At 39.4% G+C, this 20755-nt stretch overlaps 1 protein-coding gene across 7 annotated transcripts in view; it reads left to right on the top strand.

Moving 5' to 3' along the window:
- Positions 1-20755, top strand: part of pax2a (paired box 2a) — a 45862-nt gene that overhangs the window by 16971 nt on the left and 8136 nt on the right. For 4 of the 7 annotated variants that reach the window (XM_088634695.1, XM_088634697.1, XM_088634696.1 and 1 more), the window contains 3 exons: positions 582-701; positions 10640-10815; positions 13257-13377. In XM_088634695.1, the coding sequence (XP_088490821.1) occupies positions 582-701; positions 10640-10815; positions 13257-13377 (417 nt within the window). Of the gene's footprint in view, positions 1-581; positions 702-10639; positions 10816-13256; positions 13378-19235; positions 19446-20755 lie in introns of all 7 variants that reach the window. The other 3 variants (XM_088634692.1, XM_088634693.1, XM_088634694.1) reach the window with 1 other exon arrangement.

Raw genomic sequence — 20755 nt, 5'->3', positions numbered from 1 at the left:
TTATATTTTTTTGCTGAATTTGTGACACATGACACATTTGTGTAAAAAAAAGACCTGTCTTCAAAAAAGTAGGATCTGCAATCCAGTAGAGCATGAATCATAGATGAAAACTTAAATATACTAATAACAAGGCAGAGGTGTAAAGTGGACAGGTCAAGGACTGGTGAAGGAAGCTGGAGAACCCAGACAACATAATGACTCCAGAGCCTGCCCATTATCTGTGTGCTAAAGGTGCAAGATTTACTGTTTTTGAAAGATGCTCTTATCCATCAAGTCATATCCAGAGAGTAGTTTACTCATGAGAAGCAAATGTCATACTTAGTAAGGATGATACTACTCCATGTTGCATGCCTCATCAAAAATCTGTTTAGCTTGTCGAAATCTTGTAATGAATTGGAACCTTCTAGAATAAAGCAAAGTTTTAGATTATCTGAGTCAGACTCAGAAGCTTACTTTTTCACACGGGGGTTCACAAAGTTGTACTCCTCCAACCTTCCAGAAGATTGGTTTTGTAAGAGCGCTATCTCTGATACGATTGTGACCTTTTCAGTTATATTCATTGTAACCTTCCCGTTTCTCAGTACCGAGCACGACATCGCCGCCCGTATCCAGTGCTTCCAACGATCCAGTGGGGTCTTACTCGATCAATGGCATTCTGGGTATTCCCCGATCCAACGGTGAAAAGAGGAAACGAGACGATGGTAAGAAAATGGGTGCTAAAGCTTTTTCATGTCTCTTCACCTGTAGAGAAGGTTAGCATTTCTGACTGTGGGACCCATGTGCCTGCCATCTGCTTTTCTTGGGGTCATAGCGTATGCAGAGTCCTGGATGGAGCCTGTCAGTCAGGGCACAGATATATTTAACTTTACCTAGTATTTCATTTTAACTTGGTGTCTTGATTCCATGCAATATAATACATCAGGAAGGGTAAATTAGTAGGCAGCGGCACTCTTTGTTTGGCATCATGGAGGGATTATTTTAATGGCTGTTTACCAGAGACAATGGTCTTCCATGCACAGAGATCACTGTTGGCCAAGAATCGATCTAAAAAAGCACTTTCATAGATCTGAACATGCATTTATGGAATATCAGCGTAAGGATAATTGGAGGCGGCACTCAAACATTTGAAATCTCATCTAAGTGAATCTACTTTGCATTATCATATTAAATACTGTGCTCTCATACCTGCATTGATTGTTGTATATGACAATATAATCCAATCTGCATACAGGCGCATGTAGAAATCAAGGGACACAGAGAGTAATTACAGAATATTTCTTATTTCACATTCAGTATGTAATTGTTCAATTTTCCATTTAGGTAATGCAGGGAAGAATATAAGTTTTACAAGATCATTTAATTATTCTAACAAATGACCAAAAATAGTTGCCAATAGTCACTGGTCACAATAGTTTTAAAAAATATGAGAAAAGTTAGCAGAGAGTACTGAGGCTGTGTGAAAGAGAACTATCACATCCCTTGATCAATTCAAAAGAAGGGCATAGTGAAGACTAAGGAAGAGAGTTCTTTTTTATTTCAAGACTTGACCTCCACGTATGTCAGTGTTGTCTTCAGCAATTAATCTTAGCTGAAATGATTAAGAAGAGTTAGGATAATTACATGTCAAGATGATGTAGCCAACCACCCAGGTCAGCCAGAGAAAGCACTGCTGATGTAGAAGACATTTCAACTCAGTACCTCCAAGTGGAATGATTTTTTTCTTTTTTTGAGTGAGTGAGGGATACAGGCAGCCTGAGGGCTTATAGATTATTGGTTTTGCAAGCAATAGGCTTTTTAATGCTATTGAATAAACATCCCCCTGGTGAAAAATCGAGAAGTGCAGTAATGCCAGAATAGCACAAGGAACAGATCTAGCTGGAAATTATTTCTTAAACCACCATTTATCAAAGCAGGTGACTTGATTCTTCTTATTTTCCCATATTTTTAGTTCTCTGGAGTGGGCTACCATGCAGGGAAAGAAAAACATGATTTTATAAGTTGGGTTTGCTCACATTCGCTTTGCCCGGACAATCGGAGAGTGGCAGAGACTGGACGAGAATAGTGTTTCTGGGGCAGAAGAAACAGGGTGGGTGTATCATGCAAAAGTTAGGACTAATGATAGCCTTGTGGTCAATCACCTGAAAACAGTCTTCTGCATACAGTAATGCAGCAGCCAAAGCCAAAAGACTAGTAACAGTTATTGTAAAAATGTATGTACTGCTTTGAAACTGATAAAGCTCTCTTTCTTTAACCTCAAAGGGAGGTACACTGGTCAGAGGGTGAATGGCAGGGGAGATTAGTATGTACCTAGTCAAACGCCAATCTTTCAGTGTAACTCAGCCCGTATTTTGATTGAGATTGACGTAGCGAAGACTCACAAAGGCATTCGGAAAGGAGGTGCAGAGTTTTTTCAGAGAGCGGTTGGCTGTTGCTTTTGAGGTCTGCTCGATGTCACACCACATGTTTCCTCAGCATTTTGTGTTTCACATTCTCACCTTAATGAACAATTTTCCTCGATTTGAGTGCCTGGCCTGCATTGTGGGGAATCTGCCGATATGGAAGGCAGCGATTTTTATGCAGTGTTTAGATTGTTTTATTTAACAATTGCCTCTTCTAAAAGCTGCAGTGAAATAGCCTATCTGACTGAAAAGCATGTGGATGCGGTATTTCAGTTCAGAAATCAGTTTAAGGCCTCCCTTGTGGATCACTAATAGAGATCAGTTTATTTTTCAAAACGCTGTTGCTTGAAGCATTCCGCACATTGGATCTATGAAACAGCACTGCCCTCTGAGCAGCAATTTACATATTAGAAGATTAACAGCACATTGCATAGGTCCCTTCCACACATACCCACACAATGTTGGATTATTCTGTTTTAACCTTTCCACAAGCGGTTTGTTTCTAAATCTGCTATTACTGCGATCTGCGATTACCATTTTGCTAGTTATGAAAATGAAACGGAGGGAAAATAAAATCGTGTTTTTTAAAAATTAAATATATATCCTACAAAATGATTATGGACAATAAGTTATAATGCATAATTACAATAATAAATAATTTAAAAATGTGTGCGCATATCACTAAAAATACTTATGTTACCGATATTATTTTTGTCATTAGAAAAGCAATAAAATGAAAAGGATGGTATATCCTATCATACTTCATATTAGTCCTAATGCTGCAGCATACCATTCCTTTTAAAACAGGTATAATAAAGACACAAATAGATAAAAAAAAATATACAGTGCAATTGTTCCACCATTAAGTGTCTGGAAACACTGTAATCCTGAAATGAAATGTTTTTAGATGACAGGTTTGTAATAAACAGTGAGTATTAAATTATGCACTGTACCTCTACCTTTGCTTCGAACTGTTTACTATTTAAATAATAAGGCCCTAATGAAGACTTCATGACTAGTTATTTGAGACCCTGCCAATTGTCTAAAAAGCTATGTGTTATTTAAACTTAGTCCTTATTTCACACAGAGACATCAGGGAGGCTGTACGACAGCTAATACATGGTTTAAATTTCATAGTGCTACTGTAGCCTTAGGCTGCCTGAGCCTCATTTGGCTTGCTATATCTCAGCTTGATTAGATATTAATAACTGAACAATGCACAGCTATTTAAAAATATATACACAAATGTACCAAAGCAGGCAATAAACCTAGTCAGATGCAGCAACGTATGTTAATATTGCGGTAGACTGGTAGCCCATGTAGCCACAAGTCTGAAGACAAGTACTTGTTTTAACCCTGATGTGACTCACAACAGGATCTGGAGTCTGAGTTTCTGTATCTCCTACTGTAACTTCCAAGTCAGCAGTGCCCTTAAAAAAGGCACCCATTAAAAGAAGGATGTTGAGATAATGTAGTGTGACACACGTTATGTACACCAGGTCTTCGGAAGAGGAGCTTCAGGGACACAGGTGTCATAAGAGCCATTAATCTGCCATTGTCATGTGTTATTGCAAATTAAAAGTAGCATGTTACACTTGGCGGCTATTGGTGGCGTTGGCAGTAGAAGTCGGGTGGGGGGAATAGTTCTCATGATTGTTTCTTTGGTGGATAGCCCCCTGCACGTTGTACAAGTGACATTTAAGAGAATTTGCAATTCCGCAGAGAAAAGCTATTAATTCACAAATTAACACACCCCCCCCCTCCCTTTTTTCCCCTCTCTCTCGGATGTGCAAGCTATTGAAAAGACAAAAGAAATAGCCTTGAGGAGAAGACTGGGCTTCAGTTCTATCTGTGTAAAGATTGGTATCACTGCTTGCAGATATATAAACCAATTACTTCTGCATCCGTGTATGTGCCTCCACTTATTGCTTCCATTGTAGGCCCTGAATCCATAGCTAGATTTCGTCGTGTATCTCATTATGTAAAACAGAATGATATTGCCTGTCGGACACATAACTAGGCCAGGAAAATTAAGTTTGGGTGAGGTATTGTTTTGACTTGACCGCTTTTACTTATTTACAGAATAAGAGCAAAAACAGGAACACACAGTGAATTACTGGAATTTTGATTTAACTTTTTTGTTTAACTTTTGGCACTGCTCTTGCAGGATTAGCGCAGGTTATCTAATTTCAGGAATGCTGATCGGTAGATCCAGATCTTTACAGAAGAATAACAGCTTCGGTTCAAAAGGTCATTCGAGTACATGGCTAACATTCACAGCACAACTGTAATCCTTTTGCCAAAATTGTCAAGTCTGTTGACTTAATGGTAAAGACAGAAATGTCACACTACATCCCTGAAGAACATTAAGAAATTCTTTAACAGGGTCATGTCTCAACGTAGCACGTCAGTTTTTCGTGTATGTAGTTTTTCCAAATTATCCAACAATCACGACCATGAAAGTTACAGCAGCTTCAGGGAATATCAAAGGGAGGGAAAAATCCGATGGAAAATCCATGCTTTTCAATGCAGGCTCTGAAATTAAGTAAGGACACCAGTTTCTGTACTTTTCTAGGAGAGATACTTTTGTCTGCATTCATCTTTTCAGCAGACTGATCAACCTAAGAAAAATAATTCCAGTCAATGGCTTTCCATCCAACCACTGTAACAGAATTACAGATCAAAATCTTTCACCTTGATTGTACCATTTGAGGTGGAAGAAGAAGTGAAAAAAATATTTTTTTGGAATCCAGTAAAGAGAAACAATAACTGTCTGAAAGGAGAAAGGTGTTTAATTGCACATGTTCGTTTATATCTAAAAAGTAGGATGGCTATGTAGGCGTGCTGTAAAGAATGATGATCTGATTTTGCGCTAGACGTAAGGTTAATGACTTGAAGTGTGCTGGTTGCAATGACCTAGCAGTTGGAATTCTTTCACATGTGGGCTCTGAAAGGCTTCCAATGTGTTTTTACCTTCCCAGGACATGTGGGTGGAGGCTGGCTGTAATAAATAACATGCACAAAAATAAAGGTCTTGACACCTTGAAGAGCTAGCCCGTTGAGGGGGAGGCATGGGACACAGGGTTGATATAAGAGGTAGAATGTCCAGGTCAGACAACAGCAATGTGATTGAAAGGATACAACAGTTATGTCTAGAATAAAACATCTCTGCAATGTTGGACTCCAAGTTCATGCCCGCAATGCATGAATAGAATCCAAATGTCCAAATCTAGAAATCCGGGCCTTATATTCAAAATATCGATGTGCTTAAGTCGCTGTAAAACACAATGTGAATTCAACCCCCATGTTAACTATGAGAATTTTAAATAAATACAGCATATACTGTGTTTCCTAGCATTAAAAGGACTTTTTTGGAATTTGTATGTGAAAAATCGTTTGTCACTCTAGGGTTCTATTTACAAGAAAAGTTCTTTAACACACTATGAAGAAATAACAATGAGACAGCATAGTACAGAAACAGAAGAGCCCCTACAGAAACTGTGCTTGGTACTCTCACAGATGCATGATGCTTGTTCACCTATGTAGATACAACAAGGGGTGCCACTTCTGATTTCCTTCTCTTTTTAGAAAAAAGCCAACTTCCACAACCCAATTAATTCACATAAAAGCTTACTAAATATTCTGAGTGACTGCAGATGATTTTAAAGAAATGAATGTAAAGAAAGTAATGAAAGAAGTAAATGTTTGCCAAAAGTCTCTGTTGCAAGCAACTTGAACAGTAATACACTGAGTAAACCATTATTAAAACTGCTCTAATCAGTTAGGCATTGTAAACCTTTCAGATCAGGCTGATTTTATTGATGTAATTGCTTCTCGGTAAAACACAACAACAATAAAAAAATACTTTTAGTTTTTTTGGCATTTGGTGGAATATTGTGTCAGAAAGCTCCACGGTTGTATCAAACACATTAAAACCCATAAACAGTTGACGGCCTTTCCTGTCACACTCAGAGGTGCATCTGCATTCAACAAGACGTGTCATTAAGCAACCTGATTGGCTGTAAATGATACCGCCGGATCCGTGGAACGCTAAAAAATAAAAGGAAGGATTTCACATAAAGAGAAATCATGTCAGAAAAAAAGTCAATTATGGGCACTGATGCTGAGAATTAATGGAGCGATGCGATACCAGCTTAAAAAAAAATGCATTAATTGTGTTCCAGAACACGGCACCACCAAGGCAGCAGCACTAAATGATGGAGTACACCACGATCATGCATGTGGGTAGATGAGAACGAGGAAGAGCAACAAAAAAAAAATCCTGCTCACCACTGTCAGGCAGTGCATTGTTCGGCATGATAAAATTAAATTAATAAACCCCGTCAACATGCAGAAACATAACATGAAATTAATAGCCCTGGTTTTGCTGCCACCTCTTTTGATACAGTTGTTTGCAGTACAGCCTTTCTGCACCACGGGTTTCATAAATGCATGGTTTCTCAAAACAAGCATAGTTAGGGAAACAGAGTGGAGGTGTCTGTTCCCAGTAGTTGAATGCACGTGAGTGTTTGCATCCTGTAATGCTACAATGGCTCCTTCTAGGGCTCTCCTCACAGGTGCTGAAAGCAGTGATTTCATTGACTAAATTTATAAAGCAGGAGAAAAGGAAACCATATGCAGATGTACATGTACTGTAGGCAGTTGAAATTGAGCAGTATGCACAGTATTATATCTTTTCCCAATAAGTACATTTAGGGCACAAATCTGCAAATGGAATAAACCCTTTGGAGATTTAATATATCATCTTTTATTTTAAAAAATACATTCTTTATTTAAAAATGAAATTAATTTCTTTATTTTGTGTTTTTTTATCAGTTGGTAACAATGGTGAAATTATATGCCAATCTGCCTATTTTCAGACACAGTGAAAAAGACCATATTTAAGTTAAACAATGCTTTGCAGTGCGCTGCTGTAACGTGAACTGACTTCTGCTCAAAGTCTAAACGTTTGCCCTGAAACCACACAGTGCAGCTAAGAACTTGTGTGACCCTGAGTGCATCTCTTCACCTCCCTGAGACTCTGCCAGTCGTAAAGCAAATACCAGCAGGATCCCACTGTGAACAAGATGTCACACCTGATTAGAGAATTCACAGATACTAAATTAAAACAAAGATCAATGAATTAACAAAGCCTAATTAGGCTTTTAAAAAGCTTCACTTTCTGTGATAAGATGTTATCAGGAAGAGGATGAGATGAAAGAAGGAAACATGGTTTCCTTCAGTTAGAAGAGAAAGCAACACCTGTCTGGCTTAGACAGGCTACTCACAGGCTTGAAAACCTGTGCACTGTTTTCAGTTTCAGATTTTCTGTGTCTTTTAAGGAACAAGTTTCACTTGAGGATTGTGTACAAAAAGCGGACAAAACAGAGAGAATACCACATGGGTGTTTCAGGGCACTATCTTGTACAGTTTTTGTCTGCTCTCTAATGCAGGTACATGACAAGCACTCTCAAGTACAGAATTGTGCCAGTCCACCTCCTGCTAGGGGTCGTGACCCCTGGGTGTGAAGCCCGGGGAGCCAGTTTTATAGAGCTGGTTATCTGATCTGATAGAGTCTGGTCCCTTGTTACTGGGGTGTTAATACTGAGAGATGTCAAAATGAATACACTCAAGTGTGACAATGATCAATAAAATACCAACAAAACATCACAGAGGGAGGCTTGTTCAAATATAGAGCCCAGAGTTATCCTGATTAGAGTTAATTAATATTGCATCGCAGCTAATCTGAGAAAGCTGCTTCAGAAGGATGCACTTTTTTCCTTTAAATTCAATTCTCTGTTTCTGCGTTCTGTCATTAACTATTGTTGTAGCCTTTTTCTTGGTTTTCATTGTAGTTTCAATAACAGTTTCGGTCCTCTTGATTTACATGTGCAAGACACAATTCTTCTGATGTTGGTAATAACAGAACTAACCATGGCACATGCATTTTAACATTATGAAATATATTTCAAGGAGGATCAGTTAGGTTTGTACAAAATACAGCTTTGTCATGCTCAGATTTTAGTAAAATGCGAGGGAAGCCTAACCTGTGTAAAACAGGGCATTTGAAATGGGTTTTTAGTACAACTAAAAAGAAAGAAGACAACCTCACACCTCCACAAGATCTTGCTACTGCCATGCTGCTACCTCTGTAGGCAAACCTTGCAAGGTTTGTTATTTTGTGTATGGGAAGCATGCTCCACTATAGTGAATGACAAATGCCGGGTTATTGATCGAGTTTTGTACTCGGGCCAGCTGATAGAAAGTAATTAATGACTCTATTTGCTTCAGTACCAAAGAGAACAATTGAGTTTGATACAGTAACAACTGGCAGTGGTGTGAAAGGCCCCCGAGGGAGCTGTCCATAAGAGACGCCTGCTCAGAGATATGTGGTCAGGCTCCCAGGATACTGAAAAAATATACACTACAATCCAACAGGAAATAATGGGATAGAAAGGAATAAACCATTTTTAATAGTGCTCACCTAATCTCAGATTCAAATATTTTAGGCACACACATCACGTTCCATGTGTGTACATACGTGACCTGTTTCAAGATAACAGTATCCTGTCATGCAAATGCACTGATGATATCCAAAAATATATATATATATAGTTGTTACATAAACTCTTTATTGTTTCCATGATTTATTTACTAGATTACTGGTAATTTACAAGACGATTTAAGGAATTTTGCAATCTGAACAGGAATAAAGACGGTTTATTTCAGCAGCCCTGAAAGGTTCCAGAAAATTACAAAAGAAATGGACTTGAGAAGATTGCTACTCATCAATCAAGAGCTGGTTGATCCAAGCTCAAATTGTTCTGGGGAACACGAAGAGTTTACAGTGATTTTAATATCACATCTACAAAAGAGTTCTTACAGAAAAAGTAATTAAACCGTGTGTCGCATCGTGCGGACATGTATGCATCTATAGGCTTTATTAATTGTAAGGACATATACAAAAAAGGTACTTTTTTAATCAAACCTGTTTTCTGAAAATAAAATATACTTTAAATGTATACGTTACTGGTGTAATACCCTATTAATTTCAGGGTATATCGGAGCCAAACATTCAGCAGTTACATGTTAAATTCATACACACATGCGGACTATTTCGGCCTCATATTCAGTTCCCCACACATTTTGTTCTTCATGAAAGTCAGGTTCATCCTCTGGCCTTAGCCATTGAAAAAAGGTCAAGCAGCAGAGTGGAATGGCAATAACGCCCTGAAATGGTACTATCAGTGAAACATGATTGATCAATTGAATTCCATAGCAGAGAAAAATGTGGGATTAAGTAGAGTATTATACACACAATGAGTTGAGGCATGATGTTCATTTCAAGTTCATTTCGGCTGCCTCCTGCCACCAGATCAGGCAATCAATAGGGGCCTTGCATATCATATATCACCACTCTCTCGCTGAAGAGAGAACATAATCTGCCGCAAATTTAGAATGACAGATTTGTAAGGGAGCTGAAGCCCTCCTGAATAAACGGCAGAGCAGAGAGGCTGCAGGCACAGATGCTGCATTTTCAAGGGGGGTGGAGGTTTGTAAGAGGTTTAAGGTGTCTTACACAAGTGACAAAGGAAAAGCAAAGGTATCCTTCTTGGAATAGCGGGGTAATCGGGTCAAAAGTCAGAGAAAATGCTCATACTTTGTGAATGTGTTCCCAGGAAGTGATTAAACCAGCGACTGGGCTGTAAAATTGTATTCAGCTCGTGTCAACCCCCGTCTTCCTAAATGAAAAGCAATCTCTATGTGAAAGCGGTATTAAATTGTAAAGGAAATTGTACCTGTAAATTACAGCCTCTGATTTCCAGTAAAATCTTCTGTAACTGGGTGTATAATGAAAGCCCACCATAATTGCTACTGGTTGCACTGAAATACATAACCTCTCCAGCAAGTGTGTATTTGCGCTGATGGTAATCCATCAATTACCACAGACTCCTCACAGCCCCTTGGTGCTAATGCTGTGATGGGCGGGACTGCCACTACCCTAGCAGAGTGCATGAGGGTGACAAACACCACTCAGCATCTTCTCGCTATCATTAGGATTTGTCTGTGGCATCATCCATCTGAGCTGGCGTCACGCACCAATTTCTAATCTAATCTATCAAACCCTGAAACGCGCACTGAAAAAACACAGACAGACATATAAGTGGCACGCTAGTGAACTGAACTAGAGCGCGGCTTCCAGGGGAGAGAAAATCGCATGTCGCTTTTTCTTCTTGTAGATGGCTCAGATGGTTCTGGCCCAAACAGTGACTCTCAGGGTAGTGTGGACAGTTTACGGAAGCACCTGAGAGCCGATGCTTTCACTCAGCAACAGCTCGAGGCCTTGGACCGGGTCTTTGAAAGGCCTTCGTACCCAGACGTCTTCCCAACATCTGAGCACATCAAGCCAGAGCAGGTTAGTATCATATTATCCAGACTGAAGCAATGAGCAAAGAGGCAGAGGGCCCCTCGTGGTGAAGAAGTTGCCTGTTTGGGGGAGATTTTTCGCTATATTCTCTGCAAGTGCACTTTAAAAGCTCAATTAAAAAAATCAACGGTGACCATGTGCGCCTTTCTTTTTCATCCTTAATTAAACCCAAATACCAATGTAACCTACGATTTATCTTCAATCTTCAATTTGTCCAAATCATGTCCTTTAGTGTAATTGGTGAAACAGAATGGCACGCGTGCCTGAAATGTTACTTTAGGATCTACTCTGTACTTTCCTGTAAAATTAAATCTTTAATTGCTGGGATGTCCTTGATGTATTGGCTAAAAAGCAATCAGAATTGCACATGGGACAAAATTAAAGCAAAAAACAATTCACAGCATTATAACATGGTTTTGATAAAGCGCTGGGTATCACTAAAACCTCCCCTGCATATTGTTGATTTTGAAGATAAGATCCTTCAAACTGACATCATTGAAAATAACACAAAGTACAGCGTGTAATGAATTGCTGTCTTATTTTGTGGGTCTCTCAACTCTTGTGGTTGTTTAAGGGTTGTTTTTCCACTGTAATGCCATGGTTAAGAAATAAACAAGGCATTTTGTGCTGCCAGATTTATAATTTAAATGAGGTTGTCTGAATTGTAAATACAGCAAAAAAAGCTCCGCTTTGGATTTTTATCAAACTCCACATTTGCCTTTAGTTTCTTTTGATGTTAAAACTGCAAACATGGCAAGCTATCCATCATAATGGACAAAATAAAAGGAGCGCTCCAACCAACAATCCACAAGGAAAAAAAAGAGCCCTATAGGTACAACTTTTTTTATTTTAAGCCCTGAGCTTATTACAATGGATAACCTTTATTTACTTTCATTAGACTATTAAACAACAAGAGACTATTAATTTTTCCCTTGAAACTCCAAGTCAGGCCCATAAAGCAAAAGCAGTCGCCTAATTGAGTTCATTTTAATTTCTCTCCAATCGCGGCGAATTACGCTGGTGATAAATCAGGGGGACAGCCCTCACCCCTAGTAGAAGGCCTAATTTGCAGCTAATTACAAAACTGATTTCTACTGCAAGATCAATACCAAAACGAATTGGAAATGACTTGCAATCACAAAGAGCAGCAGAGAGAGTATTAAAAACAGAAGAGGGAAAAGGGTAGTCTTGTGGATAAAAAGGACCTGGAACAGTCCAGAAAAATCAGTTTTAATTTAATGTAATATTAATCAGACCACTTTCCCCTTTCATGGATGCTTTTCTCTATTTTAACTCATGAAAAGGTTAGCCTGTTAGCCTGTGTCTGGTGTCTAAAGAAAGGCATTAAAAACCCATTCTGCTGAAGCAAAACTCAATGGATTCACCCCTCCCACACTTCTGCTGGCCATTTGGCCGTCCTTTTCAAAACTCCCTTTTCAGTTGTTGTTTCGTTTTTTCTTCTTTATCTGCATGATAAAATGTCTGTTGTGCATCTGAAGCCCTTAAGAATAGAAGACAACATCCGCAATGGTGCCAGTGAACAGTTGTAGCAGACAATTAGAGTTTATCTGGGATAGAAGCAGACATGACTGGGGTCACAGGCAGTCCTCGGGGGGCTACTGCCCCCAGAGCTGCTCAGACATAGGGGGCTGGGGTGCTGTTTGCCACATGTACGAGCACCGCTCAGAAAGAGGGCTTTTAAAATAAAAGACAAAACTAATGTACATCTGCTCATATTAGAGTAGCCATCTTATTTAGAAACTTTAGAATCCACCTCAGTCCCCTGCTGTAAATAAATTTGATTAATGACAACAGCAGCATAAAAATGACTATAGTGGCCGATTAAAAGATAAATCAACTGTTAATCCTTGTTTTTTTCATTTTTGTTTCAAAAACATTGCAGGAAGATGAAATAAAGAATCGAGTTATGGCGGAATAAAGCATTCCTCTGTTTTAACTTTGCACCAACAGTAAGCATGTATTTGCTAGATTGTGTTCTGTAACATTTAAGACAAGCAAAGGCATTAGAAATTTCACATTTGAATTTCGGATTAAGAAGCGTTATCATTTGGAATTTTCTTTTCTTATTTCCGATTTAACTTGAGAAAAAAAAACGGTGAATTATTCGTACAAAGCCACATGGTGCGCTTCTGCAACAAAGCAGCAATGTCTCCTCTCTTGACTGGTCAGGGGGATGATCGCACTGAAGCACAAAGAGACAGCTGACACCTTGTCTTTTCACTCATTTCAAAATCCCACTTTGATTTGCTTGTTGCCTCAAAGAGATTCCCAACATGTGCATTAATTATATACGTACTGACGGATTCTCCTGGACACCATACTGTTAAAGCTGAGTGAAAACACTTGCTTTAACCGATTCTTGCCGCAAAACTTCATGCTGGTGTTTAATCCCTCAAACTTCTTTGCAGACTAACGAGTATTCACTACCAGCACTGAACCCTGGACTTGATGAAGTGAAGCCCAGCTTGTCTGCCAGTGCCAACCCAGACCTAGGACCCAACGTGTCACAGAGCTATCCTGTAGTGACAGGTAGGACACTCCCATTCATCTGCCCAGCCGCAGGTTCCACTGGGGATGAGGAATCTCTCCTTATCTAGCTGCTGCTGCTGCTGTTAAACTCGTGTCCTTTTATTAATACCCATGACAGGGCTAGAAAGTGTTACAATGTGTTGTTTTTCTATCGGAAAAGGACCCTTTGTAATATCTGATCAGAAAGGTTGTAGTACCCTGCTCTGTAAGGTAGCCCCTCTTTATTTTGGAGAATGGATCATGTGAAAAAGGCTTTCTTATAATTAAAAGCTGCATGACAGGTCCGAGACATCAAAAGCTGTTTCTGTGAATCGACAGACCGTTGTTTAGAAGCCAGCACATGTGGCTGAATGATTTAAGTCATTGTACAATATCCCAGCATTGAAAGAAGGGCAAAGTGCATTGTAATCTCTTGCAGACTGGCGTAAACAATGTATGCAGTGTATGTATTGTTTTTCTTTAAATGGTTATAAGCTTGAAATAGTCTCTATTAAGCATCTAATAGTGATTTGGTTTGGCTGCTAGCAACACCTACTTTTCAGTCTGTCATGGTTAATGACTATCTTGCTAATTGAAATATTGTTTCGGAGTTGCCATTGTTATTACCTAGAAGAAGGTTACGTTTACTGATAGCCAAGTGTCGGGATGAGATTAATACAGTGAGGTTTTATTAAAATTCACATAATTATGCAGGAGCCATCAAAGGCAATGAGTTTTGCGTGGGGGAAGACAGGATGATTGAAAATTGCAGTGCCCCTTCTGAAACGATACCATGCAGTGTTATGTGGAAAAGAAATCCCTTTTTTTTCTCATTAATATGTGGGAGGTAGAGTTCCCTAGCAAGCTGGGCCTCGTGAGAAGAAAGGTGTGTTTTTGTCCTTGGTGCTCTGGCACTTGTATCAAAGCAGGCCCAGTCTGGTTTAGACCTTTCATGGCAGGTGCCTTTGTTTGCATCTGGGATGTTTTAAAAGGAGGTATTTCTCCTTAAAGAGGCCCGGCAAAGGTTACCTGTCAGTCTACCGGTACAAAAGGATGCCTAACTTCCAATGAAAAAAAAACTAAACTGTAATGCTGTTCTTCAAATACTGTATTTAATCGTGGCAAAATAAATTAGAACAGTTTAATAAGATATATTTTAAAAATATTTGAACCCTTTCATGAATAGATTCTTATACTTATACACAAGTGTGTGTATAATATATACAGTATGTGTTGGTGTACACATAGGAACATTACGTAAAACAGCAAGAGAGGGCCTAAGGCTCTATGCAATTGTATTCAATTGGGAAATTAATTGGCAGGTTAGTGTTGTTAAATCATCCAAAATGCGCAAATAAAAAATAAATAAATAGCAGAATCATTCATTGCTGAACTCTGCAGTCTTTTTGCAGTTTTAAATATATTGATTAGATTTTGATTTAAGCTTGGGCTTGTTTTTATATTTGTGGTTATTGCCCAGTCACTGGCACTTAAAATTTTACACTTGATTTTCCCCTAGTGACTGTTGACACTAATAACTTAATCTGCAATGTATTTTAATCAGGTATAGCGTTTTGGGGGTTGGTTAATAGCAGGATATTATGGTTTACTAGCATATGATAAACCCAAGCAATCCGAATTGAAGCCAAGCAAAAAAGGTGCTAAATTATCTTCTGCATTTAGGCAGGGATCCAATTTTGAATTAATAGTGCCTTAACAGGGGAAAGAGCTGGAGATTATGTTCATTCTTAAAATGTTTTCTAGTGCCAATTAAAATGCCTGCAGTTATTGATCTTGTTGATTTTATGTCCTTAGATTTGCATAATCTATTAAAGATGAATGATTCATGAACTCTTCATTACCAGCGGAGATTGGAATTTTAAGGGAACTGCAAAGCTAGAAAGATAGAAATCTTTTGTGTCCTCTGTTTATCCTATTACAGCTAAAAGTATCTGCAAAGTAGGCAGGCTGTTCAAATAAGAAAGGGATTTAAAGCATTGTGTACATCATTTAAATTCAGCAGAAAGCAGCTACCCTCCTTTTATATTAATATTTTCAGCGCATTTATAGCAGTTTTTATATTAAATGGTCTCAGAAGTGGAAATGCTAGGGGTCATCTGCGATGTGCGGATAAGAGCCAGTCTCGGCTGACTTTTTCTTTAAACAGAGGAGGTTTTATTTATTATACCTTTATAAAACATCTTCAAAAAGTGACTGTACGTGAATGTGGGTTTTATATGTTACATTTGTGAAGTAACAGTGAAACAAAACAAAAAAACTTGAGTGTAATTCAAAATTTCGGTAGAAATGTGGAGGATTTAATGAGTTAACTACCTGAGATTTGAAGTGATGTTTTAGAGATGATAGAAACGAACCAACAGAAACAACTCCGGAAGCATTGTGCCTGCTGAGTCTATTAATACGAGGCATCCTGGTTGCAGTGGGATAGTATAGTCTCAGTGGGCTCCCCTTGGTCCCACATTGAGAAATTGAAATGGTTCAGCAGGGGTCAAGATTGCTCTGCATCAATTCATGAAAAAGAGTGGATAATGTAATCTCAAACTGATATAAAATGAAATTCAATCCAGGCAGAATACAGTGTCAGGGAAATGTGCTCCTATTAAAAAAAAAGTATTAAAAAAGTAGTAATTTTTGCTTGAGGTACATCCATCCAGTGGACCTTTTGTTTCAAGTGTGGCTTTCCATTCTCCAGTGCACTGCAAACAACAACCAGCCACCTAACCTCAGGGTCTTAATGTGTGGTCTCATGACAAACTGCTCCTCTATCCGCACACTGGAGGGCCTGAAATTAATGTTTATTTCGTCTTCACACTAGCACACTAACCTTTGAGCACAGATTTGATAATGAATGACTTTCACCAAGTGTAAGGGGAATTAAAGCAATTTGGCTCTCCAAACATTCTTTACTTAGTTGTAATTAATTAGGGTGTAAGGGTTTTTGGCTGGTGATAAATTGCTACATCCTGGATATACCAGAATGGATGGAGGTCAAAGATTTTTTTTTTCTGCTGTTGTTGTTATTAACATGAAGGTGTCCCTGTCATGGTAAATTTAATATTTCACCCATCTAAAGAGACTTTTGCTGATGACTCTGTTGCACCACTGCTAAAAAAAACACACAGGGAAAAAAATGTACAAAGGTTGTTGATGTTTTCTAAAAGCGTTTGGGGAAACTATATTTGCAACACTGCAATAACTAAAAGAGTTTGTGAGCTGCTGTATTGGGAGAGGATTCTCACAGGTCTGTGTTTCTCCCTCATCCCAATAATCGCAAGCTGACAGTTTTCCTTTTGGGGGGTATCTTGTCTCTTGGACAATAAGCAACACCATTTTTATTAGTTTCAAAGTTCAGTGGTCTAGAACACCACACTCAGGTCAGTGTTCTGTGGTGCCCTTGTCTGTCAGGCAACTACTGTACAATCACTGTGCAAACACTCGCCTAATTCTTTGAACAAATGGTTTTTATTGTTGCTGCTTGGTTGTTGTTTTTTTGCCTTGCGATTTATGTTCTATTTTTGGCAAACGGTGCTGTGTCATAAAAAAATTAATGAGAGTTTTGGATTGATTCTGATACTGGTTAATGTAGTCTAAACAGGAGATTTTTTAAAATATGAATTATATATGCAGATATTTTATGGTCAAACTATTGTAAGTCAAATATGTTTTAGACTTTTTTTTACCATTCTTCAGACCTTCCTGGATCTTTGTTTTTTTTCTGTGTTTTTATAGCCATGTGAAGTGAAAATTAAAGTACATATCAATAGCCTCCTTAATTATAGAAGGATAAAGGCATTCAGTAATGTTCTTTTTTTCTTAGACACTTAATGAAGCAGTAAGGTATTTTTATCTTTAACTTCCTTTATTCTATTTATACTAAATGAGTAAATCTTCACTTTTGAATTGATTTGTGTGGGAAAGGGGCCAGTAAGGCTGTTTGATTTCCTGGCATTAGGTCTAAGAGGGTTGTCACTAAAGCTTTCCATATAAAGGAGCCCTTATCTTAATGAGGAATCTCGACACACAATTCTGTTGTAAAACAACAATAGTTAGGAAGCAGCTAATGAGGTTATCATGCAGTCCTGAGAGCCTTCCCCACCAGCCTTGCAAACTGAAAAAAAATTTAAAGAGGACATGTAGCACCGTGAACAGCACTCACATTGACTGCTTATGTTTCAAAAGGAAATCCAGTGACATAAAACATGTACAGCTTTTGAACATTTGCTTACAAAAAGATATCTTGCACTAAAAAAAGCATTAAGAATGCATTTCACAATAATCTAGGAAGAAGATTGTTTAGTTTTTATTGCAAAACAATTGTGAAATGCATTTGTGACCTCTATAATTAATGAAACAACATAGCATGGTATGTTTAAAAGGCTTGTTATGTTTCAAATTAGAATAGCATTAGGTAGTTATAACTACCTAATTCCATACGGATGCTTTTATGATTAAGTCCTATAGAAGCAAGCCAGCATATACTGTAAGCTCTGTTCGTATGTATCTGATTGCTAGATATAAGTCTTGCTTGTATTCCTGTGTGTAACCTGACAACAACTATACCACTTTCTAATCTGATGTTTTCAGATTTCAGAATCTTAAGCAAGCTTGGGACTGGTTAGTACTGAAATAGGAGACCTATAAAGAGAATCAGGTTGCTGCTGTAAGTGGTGTTGGTAGACAAGTAGGTGGCACTATTCCCTCTTAAACAGAACTTCTAATCCAGGACCCCAGTATGCTCACTAGGGACATGGTGTTGTGTCCGCAGTAGGAGGCGCCATCCTTTGGATGAGACTGTTAAGAGAGATCCTGAGTGTTCAGTAGTTAATGATCCCATGGTGCTATTTGTAAGAACAAGGATGTTGACCATGGAGTTCTGGCTATCTTACACTAGCTACACTAGGATTGCACTAATTGTCCTTAATTTAGCTGGTGAAGAAATGTCTCACTTTTCCACCTGATGTGTTACACAGTGGGACTGCTGGTCCACAATGGCTGCCAGGCTCGAAAAGTGCTTTTGGGGACCTCTAGGGATGAAAGTACTATTAATAATAGTGTTTTTCCCACCACATTACCATATTGCTTCCGTGTGGTTTGAAATGGGAGGTGTTCGCTATTAACAGCTTGAACCCATGGAGCCAAACTTAACACAGTAAGAGCACCGTGAGCTCTAGCCAGAAATTCTGTCTGTGAAGCCTGGCCATGACAGAAATCCAGGGCCTGTGTCTGGCAAAGAGTACTGCTACTGGAGTTTGCCTACTCTCCTTAAAGAGGGATTTGCAGAGGGATTCTTTTTTCTTTAAAGCAAAGTCAATGTTGGGGTGTATGTGGGTAGGGGGTGGCATCTGCACTCTGAGAACAATGGGATTAGGGGATTAAAGAGGTAGATTCCGGTGCATTAACACAACACTGAAGCAAACCGCCACCGGCGTGTGATGATAACAAGGGCTCCAAAGCCATTATGAAAACATCTATCCCACCCACAGTGTGTCCATTTCAACTTGAGCCCCCGTTCCTCGCTGTGTCAGACTGCTGAGACTATACCTTCACCTGCGGCCTGTCTGCTGTGACTCCACCACAAAGCGTCCACAGTTCTCCTCGGCGTTCGATACACCAGTGCGCACACAAGCGGCGTCTTCTTTTGCGAAACGTCCAAGGCACCGCACCTGACTGAGGATGTTGAAATCCCTCAAAATCCGACACGGGGCATTTCCACCCTTTTACTTCCATCCCGTCCAGCATTGGTCACGTCTGGTGTTTTCCACCTTCTCCCACCGCTCATTGTCTCCCCTTGTTCTTTTCTCTGTGTGTGTCTGTGCGTCATTATTTTTTGTCTGTATTTTTTTTTCTCCATCCGGCAGAATTCCATTCATCCTCCATCTGTGTAAAGCAGGAGCCGCACGAAGCCTCGCTGGCTCCTTTCACCCCCTCGTCCCTGGTGGGCTCAGGCCTAGCGGAGCTGCAGCCTTTCCAGCCCACCGTGTCTGTAGACGCCTCAACCCCTTCCTACTGTGCCTATGCCCACCGTGGCTCCAGCTACGGGCAGTACGCAAGCCAACCTTTAATAGCAGGTACATCCCTACTGCAGTCACAGTACTCCGCGCTGGTGGGGAAGCCGCTGCTGGAGAGGATACTGTGGGTCCAATTAGCCATTCCCTGTTAATACACTGCTGAATGCGACACCAATGAAAATGAATTCCCGTTCAGCTATCGACGGATCTGTCTCTTCCTTTGTGTCTTCACTAACACCATAAAAAGGGCAGAAATAACCATGGCGACAGAGATAGTAGAATCTCGCAACAAAAATAAAAGGAAACTTGCCGTTTTCTTCCGTTTTTTCAGTACGCTTGTTCTGAAAAGCTGATGGCACTGCCTGCCTGAGCAATGTTTTTGCAGTTCATTCTTTGCTGGTTTATACATTTTTTTCATAATCTGTGAAATTTTAAAATCAAAACAAATATATATATATCAGTTTGCCATGAGATATAGTAGTATATCTATATGGCTACATGGGAAAAATCATTCCTGTTCTTGGTCACTGCTTTGGACTACCTTCAGATGGCCATATGGATGCTTGTCTTAAAAGCAGGCAAAAGTAACACATTTATGAGTTTTCTTCCGAGGTGCTCATAAAGTTTTTTTTTTCCTAACAGCAGAATGTGGACCTCCACGTTGTGAGGCATACCACAAAGCCTTATTAAAATATTCAGGGTTGTATTATGTAAACAAAAGCAATTTTGACTGCTGCCTTCCTCATTAATGCACAATTGGGAAATGATTTTCCCCTGACCCTCAGTGCTCCTCCTGCTAACAATGTATCATCTGCGGGGCCTCTAAAGGCCGGCCTTTGGATCTGCTAGAGCTACGTGCGGCAACACAAGCACTCTGGTGCTTGGGTAGGACAGTCAACCGTCACAACCAATTACAGTGCTGAATGTGGAAACACTGTGTTTATGATGCTCAAGACTGAGAGGGACCGGAGCCACAAAGGCTCTGCTGTACATCTCTGGATTCTACCATGACCGAAGTGCTCTGCTTTGGAAAGTCGGGTCTCTGGGGTTAAACAAGCTCAGAATGAAGAAAGTTTGGAAGATGTTAACGAGCAGAAAATGAAAAGGTTTCACTACATGTATGGAGAAGATGGGGAATTAAATCCAATAGAGAAGGAAGAAAAGGATTTCACATGGTGTGGGCTTTTTTGGTGTGGTCAGGGAATTATTCTGTGTAAAAGCATAGGCTTTAAGAAGCAATACGGCACACCATTCCTGAGAACTGCCCAGGTTCTGTTTTTCCAAAACATTCTAACCCCCACTGATACCATTATTAAAGTGAAATGTTGCAATTGCCCTGCAGAGTACTCTATGTGCTTACAACTACATAA

Source organism: Lepisosteus platostomus, chromosome 6 (genome assembly GCF_059453375.1).
Source record: "Lepisosteus platostomus isolate fLepPlt1 chromosome 6, fLepPlt1.hap1, whole genome shotgun sequence".
NCBI lineage: Eukaryota > Metazoa > Chordata > Actinopteri > Semionotiformes > Lepisosteidae > Lepisosteus > Lepisosteus platostomus.
This window is presented reverse-complemented; position numbering and strand designations above follow the sequence as displayed.